At 40.1% G+C, this 17,160-nt stretch overlaps 2 protein-coding genes across 4 annotated transcripts in view; both read right to left on the bottom strand.

Annotated features, from left to right (window-relative positions):
• The window catches only part of SYCP3 (synaptonemal complex protein 3), a 26,942-nt gene extending 19,780 nt beyond the window's left edge, over window positions 1-7,162 (bottom strand). Inside the window, exons 1-4 of one of the 3 annotated variants that reach the window (XM_061638856.1) lie at window positions 7,073-7,162; window positions 5,977-6,007; window positions 4,884-5,028; window positions 1,914-1,989 (exon numbers count right to left, since the gene is read on the bottom strand). In XM_061638856.1, the coding sequence (XP_061494840.1) occupies window positions 1,914-1,989; window positions 4,884-5,016 (209 nt within the window). In that variant the 5' untranslated portion in view covers window positions 5,017-5,028; window positions 5,977-6,007; window positions 7,073-7,162. Of the gene's footprint in view, window positions 1-1,913; window positions 1,990-4,883; window positions 5,029-5,976; window positions 6,008-6,933; window positions 7,035-7,072 lie in introns of those variants that run through there. The other 2 variants (XM_061638854.1, XM_061638855.1) reach the window with 2 other exon arrangements.
• Window positions 7,163-10,171: 3,009 nt separating this feature from the next.
• Window positions 10,172-17,160, bottom strand: part of GNPTAB (N-acetylglucosamine-1-phosphate transferase subunits alpha and beta) — a 67,387-nt gene continuing 60,398 nt past the window's right edge. The window contains exons 17-21 of the mRNA XM_061638857.1: window positions 16,697-16,782; window positions 14,577-14,675; window positions 13,907-14,074; window positions 12,983-13,073; window positions 10,172-12,340 (exon numbers count right to left, since the gene is read on the bottom strand). Coding sequence (XP_061494841.1) covers window positions 12,263-12,340; window positions 12,983-13,073; window positions 13,907-14,074; window positions 14,577-14,675; window positions 16,697-16,782 — 522 coding nt within the window. The 3' untranslated portion in view covers window positions 10,172-12,262. The remainder of the gene's footprint in view (window positions 12,341-12,982; window positions 13,074-13,906; window positions 14,075-14,576; window positions 14,676-16,696; window positions 16,783-17,160) is intronic.

A 17,160-nucleotide genomic window follows, 5' to 3' on the forward strand; every position in this document is an offset into this window, starting at 1 on the left:
CGCCGGAATATACGGTATATTTTCAGATATATTATTTGTAAGTCATAATAAGTTGCAACAAAGTACAGACCAACAACCATTTATACTGCTAAAAGTAGGCTAATCCAAGCCTACTGGGAAAAAAATTCTAAAAGATGCAGAACTAGAACTAGAAAGGCGTTCAGTATTGGCAACATCAATATTGTGAGGAGGAGTAATCTTTTGGGCATCTATCAATATTGAAAAAATATTTGTAAACCAGAGAGAATGGAGATTTTAATTAAAAATGCACATAATCAACAAAGAGCATAAAGAGTTTAAAGAACATGTTCTGTGTTATACGCCTTGATTATAGGTAGATTGTTTTTGTTTTGTTATGCTTTCTTACACTGAAAGCTATCATGGATTGCCTGCAAAGCAGTTTCAGCATTATAGTTTAGTGAAGGTGCCAAAAATTCTGCCAGCAATCCTAAAATTCTCAGAATTCCTGGGAGCCATAGCAGTTATTTTAAGGCTGCAACCCTAAACAAATTTACTGTGGAGTAACTCATGGGACTCAGAGTACCTTTCCTCTGAGTAACCATGTTTAGAATTAAGCTATACAATTGGTTTACATTTATGCTAATATGATTTAAATGGGCTTGTACTATGTATCTGTTGAGGGCTTGATGGTGGTATGGACAAGACTTAACGTGCGAGGAATTAAACAGTGCAATCCTATGCATGTCTACTCAGAAGTAACTACCACTGAGTTCATTGGTACTTACTCCCTAGTAGTCTCAGGCTGCATACACACTAACCCAGCCTTTCCCAACCAGTGTGCCTCCAGATGTTGTTGGACCACAACTCCCATCTTCCTGACCATTGGCAATGCTGGCTGAGGCTGATGGGTGTTGTGGTCCAACAACATCTGGAGGCACACTGGTTGGGAAAGGCTGCACTAACCCATTTGTTGTGCAAAAATGTAGTTTTTCTCAATCGGGAATTGTTCATGCTCATCCTCAACATGCTGCTTTCAATCTAGATTGATTCTAGATCCTGCCATCCACAAGGGTGATGTGTACTTGATGCACATTTGAAAACTTTCCTCTTGGTTAGGTTATCCACATCTTTTCCTCCCTGTGTATGCCCCAGGTGAAGGAAGAAAAGTGGTGATCGAGATCTTGGTATACGCCCACCCATGTAATCGCTGAGACTGCTTTATCTGTTTTGAAATGGACATACTGCAAGGTACCGCAAAAGCAATCTGCAATTAGCTTTTATTTTGGGGATGAAGCCAGTTTCTCCAAGTGCTTTTGAGGGGTAAAAAAACCCCAATGCTATAGATCTACATTATGTATGGGCTAGTACTCAATCTCATTGATTCTAAAATAAAATGTCATATGTACGCAGCCTCAATTAACTTTGGAACTTCCTTGCATTTCTATTCTGTAACTTCTCAGAAGTTGGCAACTGAATTATCCTTCATTCATTAATTCAAGTGAGCTGGATTCAAAGGTTCCCTTCCTCCAATGAAAGGGGCTTCCTTTGACAGCTTACAACAGAGGAAGCTCCTTATTTTGGAGGAGGGGAACCTTTGGATCCAACCCAGTATCTACAACAAGGGCTGGCCCTCCAGATGTTGTAGATCTATAATTCTCATTAACTCTGACTAATGGACATGCTGGCTGAAGCTGATGCAAGTTACAGTCCAACATCATCTGGAGGTCCCCAGCTCTGATTTACAAACAAATTCTTAGTTATGTTTCAAAAAGGGTTTGTATTTTTAAACACATTTATATTCTGGTCAAACTTTAACATATACATAAAATACAATTCTGACTATAATAATCATATCAAAAGAGGCACTGATGATATAAAACTGACAAAAATGATTTAGCATTACATTAGCTATGTACCGGATTGGGAAAAAATATATTAAACCCAATATTTACCCAACATCTTCAACTACAGTATGAGGAGTCAGTGAAGGCCTTTTTTTCCCATGTTTATCAATCAGTGGAGTTTCATCTTTATTGAAAAGAAATAGAAAACATAGTTCACAAATTAATTATATCACTATGGAGTGATGGAGAGGGAAGAATAGGCCATTTCCACAACGTCCCCAGGAATCAGCATGGCCCAGTAATTACATGGTTATGTAGATGTTCCCTATCACTGATTGGGCCTGGTGATGCTCCACACTTCTATGGATTAGTGCAAATACAAATACATGAACATAAGAAGTTGCCTCAGGCAGTGATTTGCCAAGAAAGAGGCCTTTCTTTGCTCTTCTACGAGGGATGTTTTAACTGGAGATGATGTGGATAGAATCTAGGTTGGACCTTCTGTATACAAACATGTTCTTTACCACTGAGTTGTTCCATGAGCTCACTGGGTGACCGTGGCCAGTCACCGCCTCTCAGCCTCATGAAAACCCTATTCATAGGGTCGCCATAAGTCAGAATCGACTTGAAGGCTGTACATTTACATTTTTTACCATATGCACAATAGTATGGCAAATGTTCAGAGTGAAAGTCTAAGTGTGATCTCCATGGAGCAGATACTGGGTCTGGCAGTTAAGCTTCACCAGACTTTCCTCTGCGAGAGATGCCACATTAAGGGGGAGAGTTAATACCCCTCTGTTTTAGCACACTAAAATTTAAAGTTCAGCAGTGAATATTAGGCATGTAAGTTTGGTAAATACATTTTCTTTACTTAACAAAACTTAAACATTACAGAAGAGAAAGTAAATGAAATTAGCCAGTAACACAAAAGCATTATAAAATACAGTTATTACAATTCTAAAATATTGATGCAGAGTTGGTAACTCTATTAAATCATAATTACCTGAATCAGCAGAACTTATCTTTGAGGTGCCCTAAGACTCTATGTTCTTGGCTGTAACAGACTAACCCAGCTATCACTTTGGAAATTAGTAGTGTGTGCCTTTTGCAGCAGCTGCAGTGTTCTGAATCTGGGACAGTGATTATAGTCCAGATTCCTTCCAATCAATAAAAATTAGAACATAAGGCCTGCTGAGTCAGACCAAAGGACCATCTAGTCCAGCATCCTAGCTAACCACATGCCTATTGGAAGTCCACACAAAGACTATTATGAAGGTAATAGCTGTATACCAAGTTTATACTGTGCTATGCCTTTAGATTTATTAAATAAATCAATAAATCCCATATACCACTTTTCAAGAAAAAATATTCCAAAAGCAATTTACAAGACACACAAAACAACAATAAATACAATTTAAGCCCATATAAAACACCACAAAAATCTCAGAACAATATTTCAGATCATTGCTAAAAGTCATGTGGACTAATAGCATAATACTAGTTACAAAACTCAGACCAAATTAGTTAGGCCACAGTAAGAGAGAGAGGCCTTTACGGCCTGTTTAAAACCTGCAACAGATAGATTTTGCGTGATGGCCTATGGAATCAACTTCCACAATTGTGAAACCATCACCCATAATGCCCTTGGCTGTGTGCTTGCTAATCTAACTTCTATTATAAGCAAATAGGCACTAAGTAGAGCTTCAGTTGCAGATCTTAAGGGCAGGTTGGTATGAATGCAGCCAGTTATTTAGATCAGGGCTGGGCAGACTTCAGGTTTGCATGATCTATTTTGTTTTTTACTAGTATTCCAAGAACCACCAAGCAAAGCATGGTGCAGAGACATACACCTATTATTAAAGAATTCTGAGACCTGAAATTTGTTTTGAATACCAGAAATTAACTGAATTCACGATTGTTCCTCACAAAGAATGCGCTCATTGTTAACCTCTAACCACATACACACTATTTTCCATTTCAACAAAATAATGGGGGGGAGGGGAGACACAGTTTGTTGTTGTTTGATTATTTTATTATATTTATATCTAGCCTTTTCTCCAAAGTCCTCAAAATGGTGTACATGGTTCTCCCTGTTCCAATTTTACCCTTACAAGTACTCTGTTAGGCTGAAAGAGTGACTTGTCTAAGGTCTCCCAAGTGAGTTTAATGGCTGAGTGGGGAACTGAATCCTCATGTCTCAGGTTCTAGTCAAATATGGTAACCATTAAACAATTACAAATCAGAAATCCTTGTCAATCTATTTCAAATCAACCAGAGATCTACCAGTAGATCCTGGTCTACCTTTTGCCCATGCTCTGTTTTATGTAACACTGTTCAAAGACATTTAGAGCTTTAAAGGTGAACACCAGCAGTTTAAATTGGCCCCGGAACTGGCAATAGGTGCAAACTGGTACGAAATAGTGTAATACAGTGGTCCCCAAACTTTTTTCCACGGACCATTTGAAAAGTACTGAGGGTCTTGGTGGACCATTTAATGATTTTCTAGAGAATTCAAACAGCAATAAAATACAATATAAGAAATAAAAGTAATAATACAATTAAAAATAAATATGAATATTTAATGTGATGGATGAGCTGTATCTCCTCTTTAACCACAAATCCACAGACACCCAAGGACCACAGTTTGGGAATCCCTGGTATGACTGCTTGCTCCATCCAATATTTGGCCATACATGATTCCTGAGAATGCCAGCCTATTTCCTCCAATCTCTCAAATGGAATCCATTTTCAAGGAGGCACTTCAGCCTGCTGGATGAAGCAGCAGGCTTGAATCCTTCAGTAACAGTTGCATGGCCATCTGTGGTTAATATTATCACAGGAATAAATGAACAGCAAACTTGGGAAAGCTTGCCCCACCTTCTTTCACAGATAAATGTGCCATTGTGGAGACACCCTTGGAGAAATCCCAGATGCCAGTTCACTTAGCATTCCTAAATATTTGATGTTTGATGGAATTTGACATTTTCCCCAACCTTTATGGTACTGTGAGAAAACGGATGACTATCCTGTTTGTACTCAGAATACAACTTATTTAATATTTTGTATTAATTACTGCACCTTCTCTAATATCCTCTTCAGATCCACTCAGATGTTTTTTTGGATCTTCTTCAAAGTTGTAGGCATGAATAACTGGATCCTCCTGTGCTGGTTTAGCACTTTTCCCTGCAGGTTTTCTTCCGGATGGTGCCATAATCAAGAGTAACTGCCATAATATATATAATATTTAATATAATTCATCACATAAAGCTTGTTTTGATAAGCATGAGTTTAGGAAAAGGAAAATAAGATACTATTTTATCTTGCATCTGCTCTTGTGAATTCATCAGAGTTCAATACCACATACCTGCAGAATTTGTCTACAATATTTTCACACATTTTGAACTTATACCAGTTATGCTCTCAAGTTTTTAAAACATCTATTTCACTATATAAGCAAATGTGAATAATTAAGCATGAATAACATAAAACTGTCTACAAGAATAATAGTCAAACTACAAAATAGTTTAAAATAATTACTATGCTAACAGAAAAGCAGTGCTATACCAAGTTCTTTGGCTCCCAATTTCTTTCCAGGTCCTACTCAAAGTACTGGCCTTGATCTTTAAATCACGGGAAATGTTTTGTGACCTGGATATCTAAAGGATCACCTTGTGTTACATATGCAAGTTGTCTGCATATTTCAATCTTAGAGCAGGGGTGGCTAATGACCTGTTTGGGGGTCTGATCCAGCCCCTGGAGCAATTTTTTCTCCCCCCCCAAAAGCAGACACAGTGCTGGGATGGGTGGAGCTGAGTGCCCTGATGGAGATGTAAATCATTTTCTTTCTGATAATCAGACAGATCATTTGGTGAGCGAAGAGGGGGCAATACCCATCCCAGCTGGAGAACCAAGACTGTGTTTATGTCAGCTTCTATGTGTGTGCATGTGAGAGTGTAGGGTAGCCCCCAAAGCTTGATCAAGGGAGAATGTGGCCCTTGAGCCAGAAAAGGTGTGCACCCACTTTAGAAGCTCTACTCCATGTTTCAACACCATCTGAGGTTTAACTGGTAGACACACAAGATACATTTATATACATTAAGTGTTTGTATTTGTTGGGTTTTAAGTATTTTATACTGGAATAGCTTGTACATGTTTTCTAACCAACTATTACCTCTGTTGAGCTCTTGAGTTGGGATGGGCTGCTGGAAAAAGAAAAATCCAGTCAAAGTTAAACAGAGGGATTCAACAAAATCATCTAAAACATATACTGTAGTTACACACCATACTGTACTATTACTTTCTCTTGCCCCTCTCCCCTCCCCTCTAGGAGCAGCTCCTGTGAGATTCCCTGATAGTGCAATCCACTTTGTACAGTGGGGCTTACACCTCTGGTGTGTTTAGCCTGCAGTCCTGAAGAGCTGCTGCACTCAATCGCACATACAGGTTTCACTCTATTTCCTAAATGTTAGGAAATGGAAGGATAGCCTAGGGAGATCCCCTGGGCTCAGGCCATTGCCAGTCTAAAAGTTCAAAATAATGAGGGGGGAGGGAAAAGAATTTTTCTCTGTATTTATTTATTTATTGTAAAAAAAATTAGGGGGCAGAAAATTTTTAGGTGGGCAGGGCCCCCAGCTATGGGCCTGCTCTGGGCTTCCATGTCTTCTCATTTCTCAAGCAAACACCCTTTTCAATGTTTTCTGTTTGACCAGCTCTTCAAGCCCAGCCTTTTATTTTAAGTGCATGATGTTCCGCCTTTCCTCCAAGGCAGAATTCAACTGTGCTCTTGTTTCCATTTCATCTTCATAGAAGCCCTGTGAGGTAGTGACTGGCCGAAAATCACCCCGTGAGCTTCATTGCTGGGTGGGGATTTGAAACCTGGTCTCACTCTAGCCGTAGCTCGACATTCTTAACTACCACATCAGCCTGAATCTCAGCAATTGTTGGCTGCGTGACCTGATTCAATTTCCCGCCTAAATTACCTTAGGCCGTAACAAGCAGCCCTATTCTGGCTTTAGGGTAGTTCTCTATAGTCTTTTCCCCATCCCAGTGCCATAGTCAAATCTCCGAATTTTTCCCTTTCGCGATTTCATGTTTAGAGCTACCCAGCTTTTCTCGTCACTAACATTACTTTTCCGTTTTCCCAAACCAATTTGTCCTCTTCACACCTCTCCCTCGCTAAGAGGGAGCGAAGGAAAGATGAGGTGACGAGAACGTAAGGACTGAAATGGATCCAGGTTAGGTAATAAAATTCCGTATATGCAACACACCTACACCTACAAAATGTGCCCTCCTTTCACTCTTCCGCTCCCAGCTTCGGTCTACACGTGCAAAACAAAGTTTGGTGGACTAAACAACTTCAGACGACGGGAAGGGGGGGGTCACTTCTGACACGCTTAAAAAAAACACGTTTCCGTGGCAATAGAAAACTAGCACAGCGGACGAAAAGTTCTAATATTGCTATGCCAGTTTTCTATCTACAGGGAAGTTTTGAACAGAGGGGAAACGTCCAAAAGATCCTCCCCCCAGCAATCTGAAGTGGCGCGATCCATCCTTTCGCCTCTGCAGTTTGCAACCTACTGCGCCTGCCGCCTCAGGAGTTTTAAAAAGGAACAATAGGCTACTATCGCACACCATAGAGTGTGACAGGTAATAACTGGCCCAAGGCATTTTGCCACCCTGAGGTGGAGCAGCATATGGCACCCCCATCCTATCCTATATATAAAAAAAAATCAAGGCGTATAGCAGCGTCTGAGACCAGTCGTTATTTTAGCGCTAAGACAGAAGCATTATTATTGTTGTATTGTTATGTGGGTTATTTTTTCAAAACAGAACACTGCAAGTGACTTTCCACCTCCCTGGAAGTAACAATAAAATAGCTATTTCCCGCCATTTCATGACACACAACAGCAGCTGAATGGGAGGGCCAGACCTGGCCTGCACACATCTCACTTTTTACGTCAGAATGTATCTCACAATCCCTTTTAGGCGAAAAATGGAAATGGACTGCGACCCTATGAACAGGGTTTTCATGGTAAGTGGTATTCAGATGGGGTTTACCTTCCTCTGAGGGTGAGAGGCAGAGTCTTCCTCGGAGGCTCAGAGTTAGTGACTGGCCCAAGGTCACCCAGTGAGCTTCATGGCTGTGTGGGGATTCGAACGTAGTCCAACACCTTAACCACTACACTGCACTCCAATTTTGTCTGCAGTGGTTGATGCTGAACTCCCAGGTCTTTCTTGATACTAGCATAATTTTCCTCCTTTTCCACCCCACCCCTTCTCCAGAGTTCTCACTAGTAGACATACATTTGCAATTACATTTTCACAGAGTGGTCTAGTCTATTGATCTTCAGCTGGTGGGCTGAGAACCAAAACCAGGTCAAAGCTTCATCTTAGGTGGGTTGCAACAACAGCAGTATCACCATACAAGTAGATGCTAATTTTTTTTAGTAAAATATCCCCCAATGCACATTTGGGTTAAAGGTGGGTCCTGGGTTTGAAAAGGTTGAAAACAACTGATCGAGTCTACTGAGGGAAAATCTAGAGGTAGTAAGGATAGACTATTGGCCTCTCCAGATACCCTTTTTATTGTTCATTCATTATAATTTGTGCTCATGATGCTATTGGGAGATCAGATATAATCCCACTTTACATGCAAGGTTTTGGGCAGTCACACTGCTTCATTTCAAATCAGTACATTTCCTATAACTTCATGCTGAAATCCTCTCACTTTTTATATCACATGTTCTGGTTTATTTATGTTCCACTTTTGTTGCGCAAAACCTCCTCTGGACAGCAGTTGTGGCAGCACCAGGGATGCATGCATCACCGAACAAATTAAAGCAGAATAAATCCACCACTAATCTACTGTTGTGAGAGCCGGTGTAGCAGTTAAGGTGTTGGACTACGACCCGGGAAGCTAGGGTTTGAAGCCCCACATAGCCATGAAGCTCACTGAGTGACCTTGGGCCAGTCACTGCCTCTCAGCCTCAGTAAACACCCTCTGAATACCACTTACCCTGAAAACTCTATTCATAGGGTTCCGTAAGTTGGAATCGACTTGAAGGCAGTCCACTTCCATTTCCAATCTACTGTTATTGTCAAAGACGTTGCAGAACATGTCCGCAATAAAACACCAGCCTGTAGGGGCCCTCTATTACTACAGATCATCATTCTTGAAAAAAAGGCTTGTCATTCTTAACCCCCCCCCCCAAAAAAAACCAAACCTCTCTGTATCAGGGAGAAAGCTGAAGTACGCTGTGCTGGAACCTGTGTTAGTTTTCTTTTTACAAGGATCTTTTTAATTCAAGGAATCCGCTGCAAAGCCACATCCATCCAATTGTACAATCCATCCTACCACTTAACTCTTATTCTGCTGTACATAGGGTTCTTTTCACACCCTCTCCAATCATTTACTGAACATGCAAAGTGGATGGTACCTGCTAATTCTGCTCCCACCTTCTGTGCATTCTGGGCATAAAGACCTCTTTCACATCTTCTGTGGGAAGTGCAGGAGATCAGGACCATTGGGTATAGTCCCACACCCCCTTCCATGTGGTCAGTACACATTCAAGGAAGTTGTGGAAGGAACTCATGCCTCGGGTACAACCGTTTGATCCAATAAGTAAAAATAAATGTACTGCCTTCAAGTCGATTCCGATTTATGGCGACCCTATGAATAGGGTTTTCATGAGGCTGAGAGGCAGTGACCCAGTGAGCTTCATGGCTGTATGGGGATTCAAACCCTGATCTCCCAGGTCATAGTCCAACACCTTAACCACTACACCACATGAAAATGGTAGAAAAGTGGTAGAAAATTGGACAGTACACCACACATTTATTGGAGGATGGCTCCGAGTTATATTGTATTTTCCCTAGCTACTCTCCCATAGCTCTGCTATTTTTCCTCTCCTGATCGCTCTCTCCTGAAGCTCTCCTTAAACTTTTTTTTAAAGCAGTCAGACAATAGTTTGGCTTTGAATGTACAGGTGAACTTGTACCCAGTATAAAACCACTTACCTGGCAACTCTAAGCACAGGACCAGTGAGCTGTGTCACATAGCAATTGTGTTTACCACGGCCATGTTTTATTTCAGTTTGGAGGCAAGCTAGTTAACACTAACCACAGTTTGACTAATTTAGTGGTCACTGCTATAGTAACCACAAACCAGGATGTGGAGGAGGTAATCAGCACACAGATGAGGAGGGAACAGCATGGAGTCCACAGTATAGCTCGAGTGGCTACATGCACAACAGTTCAGTGTCTGAACTGAGCCACAACATAATTGCTGCTTTAAAGTTTATTATTAAAGAAAGCTTTGTTTTTAAAAGTAGGCAAAAGAGCTGATATTTTAAAGAAGTTCATTTATTTCATTTAAAATTAGACATATGCACTGGATAAATAATAAGGTGCCTTTTCTGTTTAAAAATATTTAACACTTTTCAGGAGCATTAAATAGTTGATCATTTTTCTTGACACACACAATATAACATTTTTAAATCAATAACATCTGTTAAAGGAACGCATATATTTTACAGCACATGTACATTGAAAATCTCGTATCTTCATGATAAAATTATTACTGATGTGATCTAACATCCTGTAAAGTTGGTAATATCATGATTAAAGGTATTTCTTTCAAATCAGTTTGAAAAAAATCCTTTTTCTGTTTCTAGTTTGAGATTTGTCTTGACAAAATAGGGCAGATCACCAGAATGTGTCCTAATTTTTGAAAATTAATGCTTGATATGAGAAAGTGCTGTATATCATGCTCTTAATGAGACCATTAAAACAATACAATGTATGACAATGTATATTGTGAGGCACCTTTGCGGTTAAATTTACAATGCTTGTATACATAATACATCTAAGCCCCTTTTATTTGTTTATACCACCACTTTTTAAATTAGCCATACAATTACTATTACTGTTCCTAGAAATTTAGTAAAACAGATGGAGCTGCAATTTACATTTTGATCAACAAAGGCATTATATTGGCATCAGAGATAAGAATCAAATGTCTTTAAATACCATTTTTCATTGTCTAGTATCAGAATATAGCAAATAGGATGTTACCATTCAAATCCTTCATTCAGAGAACATCCAACAGTTGAATCCATTTTATATTTAACCCAGAAATACTTTACGAAGTATAGGTGGTACCTTAATGGGGGGGGAAAGACACTAAGGCCTCAATCCTGTCCCTTTGCACATGAAGAGCTGGGCGCACAGCTGCTTCATAAATATACATTAGGACTATCCCCACCACATCAAACTGCTGCAAGTCAAGCTGCAGCTAGGCAATCTGTCAACAGAGCTACCTGGAGTTTCCTAGAAGGCCCCAGAAATTTATTCTCAGGGTTTCCATGTGGAGTTGTCCTTCCTGCTTCTCCAGAGTAACCTGTGAGTTAGGAGCCTGACTACATGCACACTGTACATTTAAAAGCACATGACGTCCCCCAAAGAATCCTGGGGTCCATAGGTGTTTTAAAGTTGCTGGGGACTGTAGCTCTGTGGGTGGTAAATTACAGTTCCCAGAATTATTTGGGGGAAATCATGTGCTTTAAATGTATGGTGTGTACGCAGCCTCAGGAACAAGCAGCATGGTAAAACCTACTGTCAAGAACTGACTGGCTACAATGAGAAACACATGCCATAACAGTGACAAGCCCTAAATAATGGTAGAGGGGAGAGTTACAATGGAGTGCTATGGGGACCAGTCCCCATCCTGACCTCCATGCACTCAGGAGATAAGTTTACAGCTGTGCTTTATTGTTCAAAAGGTAGAATAAAAGGAGTAAGGTTAACTGACTGAATGGTCAATGACTCACCAAAAGCCTCAGTATGCAAGCACAGGGACACTTCTAACAGAAGCTTAACTTTCCAACTTTATTATTTAGTTGGCAATAGCTACTGCAATAAATGCAGTTATGTTTCTCTCAGTAACCCTTTTGATAAAAAGGATAATGCACTCAGAAAATAATGCTTGTGAGTTACAACCTTCTGAGAGCTGGCAACACACCCCTTTCTTACACTGTCTCCAAGAGCACACTCCTAAACCATCCCTCTCTCATGTTGATGGCTAGGAATGATTAGGATGGCATATACCTCCCTCTTTGCCAATGGAGAGAAGCACCACTGGTGAGGGGGCTACACTGTAACAAAGGTCCCAGATTCACCCTACCAGCAGGTCCCCCACTGGCAATAGCAAGCAGTAAAGCCCTGGAATGGGGCTAGTCAACACGGGCTTTGGATCTGCTGGATCCAAAGTCCTACACATCCCCCTAGGGGCACAGTTCTCTGGCTGTTCAGTAGCATGAGTGACACAGAGTCACAAAGGCTATAATGGATGGGGAGACTTCTGTTCATGCCCGGCACACAACTATCAAGACACTTCTGAAACAAAACATATAACATGCTAATTACATGTTGAGGTAGATTCTTTTACAAACAGAAGTCTTCTACACTTTAATTCTTTCATGACAAACTTCTTTTTGAATCCTCCTCCTTGGAAAGAATTTTCGTTTGAGAGCAATTAGCTGAAAAATTAAAGAACAAATTATTTTGATTTTTCCAACTGTCCATTCATAGCAGCGACCACATTGTTCTGCTCCATTCCACTCCTTCCCAGGTTGTCTCTGCCCAGCACAGCTAATTCCATGGTGGGTTATTTCTCCTCTGGAGTGTGGAGCAGACTTCACAACAAAATACATCTTGTGGGGGAAAACTGGGGAACATACGTCTATACAGAAATGCCTCTGCTTCAGGAATATGCATGTTCAAGAGTGGTTCCTGTATACACTTCCCCATCAGTCCAGGAACTGATGTACTCCCCCCACCGGATCACAGGTAATAGCACATCTGGGAGAGGGGAGGATTTGAAGAGCAGAAGGTTAGATTCAGTTAGATTCATTCCCTCCTCCTGAACAGATGTTTGATATGGTTGGGAATGTGATGTGTATCTTAATTCCTGGACCCAGGAACTCCCCCACCTGTGTATGTACACAGTTCCTTAATTGCCCATCTATGCAAAGAAGGCAGTAGCCATGCACCCAGCTGGTACAAACAGGCTAAGATACTAACCTTGGTTTACTATCATATTTTAACAAACCCATTTATTAGAACTTCCTGGTTGATATCCTAAGAAAAGTTTTATATTCGTATACAGTTATGGATTTTACCTGCTCAGCAAAAAATGAGGTGACAGTGAACACAATCAATGTCACTAACACACAATGTGTCCAGAACTTCAGCTTGTCTCTGTAGGCCCTCCTAAACACAATATGACAAAACAGAAAATATTTTTAAATAAAATATCTATATCTACACACAGACACACACAATTTATTTTACAATATTTATATGCCACTTTTCCAGGCACAGTCAATCCAAAGTGGTTTACAAACAAAAGCTACAATAAAAAAATCGTTATTACTAAAACAAAGAATAAAACAGATTCACAAAGTTCAAAACAAATTTAGAACTCTAATACATAATAAAGGTCCACCTCCATCCAAGGAGGAGGACAAAAAGTTACTCAGGGAAGGCAAATAGAAAGAAATGTGTCTTTAAGGCCTGCCAAAAATCCTGCAGTATAGCCGCTTGCTGCAGCTCTACTAGAAGGGAGTTCCAAAGGTGTAAAGCCATCACAGAAAGGGCCCTCAATCTCATGGTCACCTACATCACAGATTTAGGAGGACCTCCGATTGAAATCTCAGTGTGTAGGCAAGATGACAGGGGTGCAGGCGGTACATCAGACAGCTTGGGCCCACAACATTTGAGTAGCAGTTCCCAAACCTTTGCCCCCCCCAGCACCACTTGAATATTGCTTAATGATTTTTCTGCCTGTTGTAGCAATTGTAATGCACTGCACTAAATTCTGTATAATTTTTAATTGTAGTTTTTACAGACACACTACCTACCATCTGAATGAAGCTCACAGACCACGGACCACATTTTGGGAGCCTCTGGTTTAGGGCTTTAAAGGTCACAGTGGACAGCAGTCAGCAATCCAGTGGCCATATTTTGAACCATTTGAACAATATCAGAACAGCCACACGCTCTCATCCCCAATACACTCATTTCAAGGCTTCTAAAACACCTACCATTCCTGAAGTTCCTTGGTATGAAGAAAACGATTCCGATACTCTCTTGGGAGCTCAAATTGGGATGGTATGGGAAACAGCGATTCATAAAAATCCCTAAGCACCGCCTTTACTGTCTGAGCATCCTTATGATTATGATCAATGTTGTCATTGAGACAAACAAATTTTCTGAAAAAAATAATCCAACATTCTTATTGGCAGGGACAAGCAGCAAGATGATAACTACAAATGACACACTCCCATATCTCCATTTTTTTAAAAATGTAATAGTCTGGCTCTCTCATATACAGAATAGGAAAGTTTCAGAGTATTTATTGTACATAATAATGGGCCATAAAACACCAGCAGTTTTGGGTATAGACAGATATGATTCCTACACCTCACCACTGAAAAGAGATGTTTTCCATCCTTTTTCTATATTGCACATATTTCAAGAGCAATTCAAAGTGTTTATGAGTGTAATATTGTAAGTAAATGGTTTCACTGTACTAGGATTCTAGGGATTTTTAGACAGATGAGCCCATCATGCCCGCTTTGCTTCTTCCTGCTCATGCTGGGAGAAGCAAACCATGATCCTTTGCTTACTGTTATATTCAAACCAGAGATTCCACAATCCATAAAAAAAATTACTTCAAATTCTCAAATCTGAATGAACATCAGAACTATGTACCTGGGATTTTTTCGTATATCATCAAGCTGCCCAACTACATGAGAAACATTGGTGCGGATCATTTTGAAGGCAACCTCCTCCTCTCCCATGATTTCAAACCTTGGTGTTATTAAAAAAAAGTTACAGTATGTATAAACAAGGAATTCACAATTATGGTGTCACATGTATTTAAATGATTTTTTACTATATACCTCTACCTCTGGCTGCCCTGTTCCTGTATTTTCCCATTTTTATCATTTTTGTATCTATCTATTTACAAAGACACAGCCTTATGACTACTGCACTTATTTGAAAACATCTATTCCACATTAAAATATGACAATTATTCTCTTTTACAGATTGGGCACAGTTCTTCCTAAAGTGAGCAGTCCCTGCAAGGCCGTTCCTTTCCACCCACCCACCTTTGGGATGCATGTTGCCGTGAAGGGCATTACAAGAAAGGGGGGATCCATGTCTTCATCCAGCCCCTTCTCAGTGCAAAGAGGGAAGGGCTAGATGAACACTAATGAGGCAGACCCAGATATCCCATCCCCCAGAATACCCTGAAACAGTGTACCATGGGGTGTGGGGAGAGAAGAGAAATTGCTGTTATGCGCCTTCAAGTCAATTACGACTTAGATGGTGACCCTATCAGTGACCTCCAATAGCATCTGTTATAAACCACCCTGTTCAGATCTTGTAAGTTCAGGTCTGTGGCTTCCTTTAGGGAATCAATCCATCTCTTGTTTGGCCTTCCTCTTTTTCTGCTCCCTTCTGTTTTTCCCAGCATTATTGTCTTTTCTACTGAATCATGTCTTCTCATTAGGTGTCCAAAGTATTATAACCTCAGTTTCATCATTTTAGCTTCCATTGATAGTTCTGGTTTAATTTGTTCTTACACCCAATTATTTGTCTTTTTCATGGTCCATGGTATCCGCAAAGCTCTCCTCCAACACCACATTTCAAATGAGTTGATTTTTCTCTTATCTGCTTTTTTTTACTGTCCAACTTTCAAATCCATACATAGAGATTGGGAATACCATGGCCTGAATGATCCTACCTTTAGTGTTCAGTGATACATCTTTGCATTTGAGGACATTTTCTAGTTCTGTCATAGCTGGCCTCCCCAGTCCTAACCTTCCTGTAATTTCTTGACTATTGTCTCCATTTTGGCCAAGATACTGATCCTTGACAAGGTCAATGTCCTCACTGTCAACTTTAAAGTTACATAAATCTTCTGTTGTCTTTACTTTAGTCTTCTTGACATTCAGCTGCAGTCCTGCTTTTGTGCGTTCCTCTTTAACTTTAATCAGCATTTGTTTCAAATCATTACTGGTTTCTGCCAGTAGTATGGTATTGTTTGCATATCTTAAATTATTGGTATTTCTCCCTCCAATTTTCACACTTCCTTCATCTTGATCCAATCCTTCTTTCCGTATGAGAAATAGGAGAGTCCTATAGAGAACAATCCATGTTCCCTTTGTTCAGGGGCATACATCTAAAACTCGCTCCAAGTTATCACAGTCATATTTGGAGACATACCTCCACTACATAAAGTATATGAGAAAGAGATGTAATTTTGTGGCTGCCTAGCCAAAACACACTGGGAAATTGCTTCTTCAAATTTAATTGCACTTTATTGCCTTGCCTCTAGCACCTTTCCTGCTACTTGTGCAAACTCCCCTTTCTTGTTGGCACCATGAAACATGGAATTAACTCTTCTCTTGGGCTTAGTGCATGACTCAACCCAATCTTGACATCTATTTATTAAAGATGCCACCGGGTGTGTACAGTTACTGACCTGAGGATAATTCAGCATGACTCTCAAGATTGACAATGGAGAAACAATCATTTATAATTAATCACATTTAAAAGATCCTTTTTACCTCTATCAAGCCATGCTTCACTTACCAGATGACATTTAAAACACACACACAAAATTCATTCTATAGATCAGGAGTGGGGAACCTGCGGCCCTCCATATATTGCAGGACCTCAGCTCCCATCATCCTTGACTAGAGGGCTGCTAGGGTTTGGGAATCTAGCAACATTTGGAGAGCCACAGGTTGCCCTCCCTTAGATGCTTCTATACTTGTCTGCAATTTTTTGTTTCACAAATGAAGTAAAAGAAGAATGGGTACCTGTATTTGTTTTTGTCCTTATATGATTTACGAACTCGATCAGTCACAAGCTTACAGTTGGTTAGCAGATTTTTGGTCACCGGGGGCTGAAAATGGGCCAAACATTAATTTAAATGGTGGGTTATTAATGCTGATTGCTTTCCTATATTTTAAAAGGCATTATGGTGTACAAAACTCCCAACTATTATTCTGCTACTCTAAGAAATGGTATTTATTGCTGCTGATCAGCAAAACCTATTAGGCATAATACTAACATGAAAAACAAAATACCTTTCATATTTTATATGTAACAAGACATTTAATCCAGCATTCTGCAGAAATATGCTATGGTGCAAGTCAATCAGTGCCAACTAGGAAAATACCCCAAGCGAGCTCTGAACAGCTGATGTATTTTAGTTTTAGTATTCCTAATCTAATCACAGACCATTCTGAGAAACAACACCCCTGTTCTCAATGGAATCTTT

The sequence above is a fragment of the Rhineura floridana genome, chromosome 8 (genome assembly GCF_030035675.1).
Source record: "Rhineura floridana isolate rRhiFlo1 chromosome 8, rRhiFlo1.hap2, whole genome shotgun sequence".
In the NCBI taxonomy this organism is placed as follows: Eukaryota; Metazoa; Chordata; class Lepidosauria; order Squamata; family Rhineuridae; genus Rhineura; species Rhineura floridana.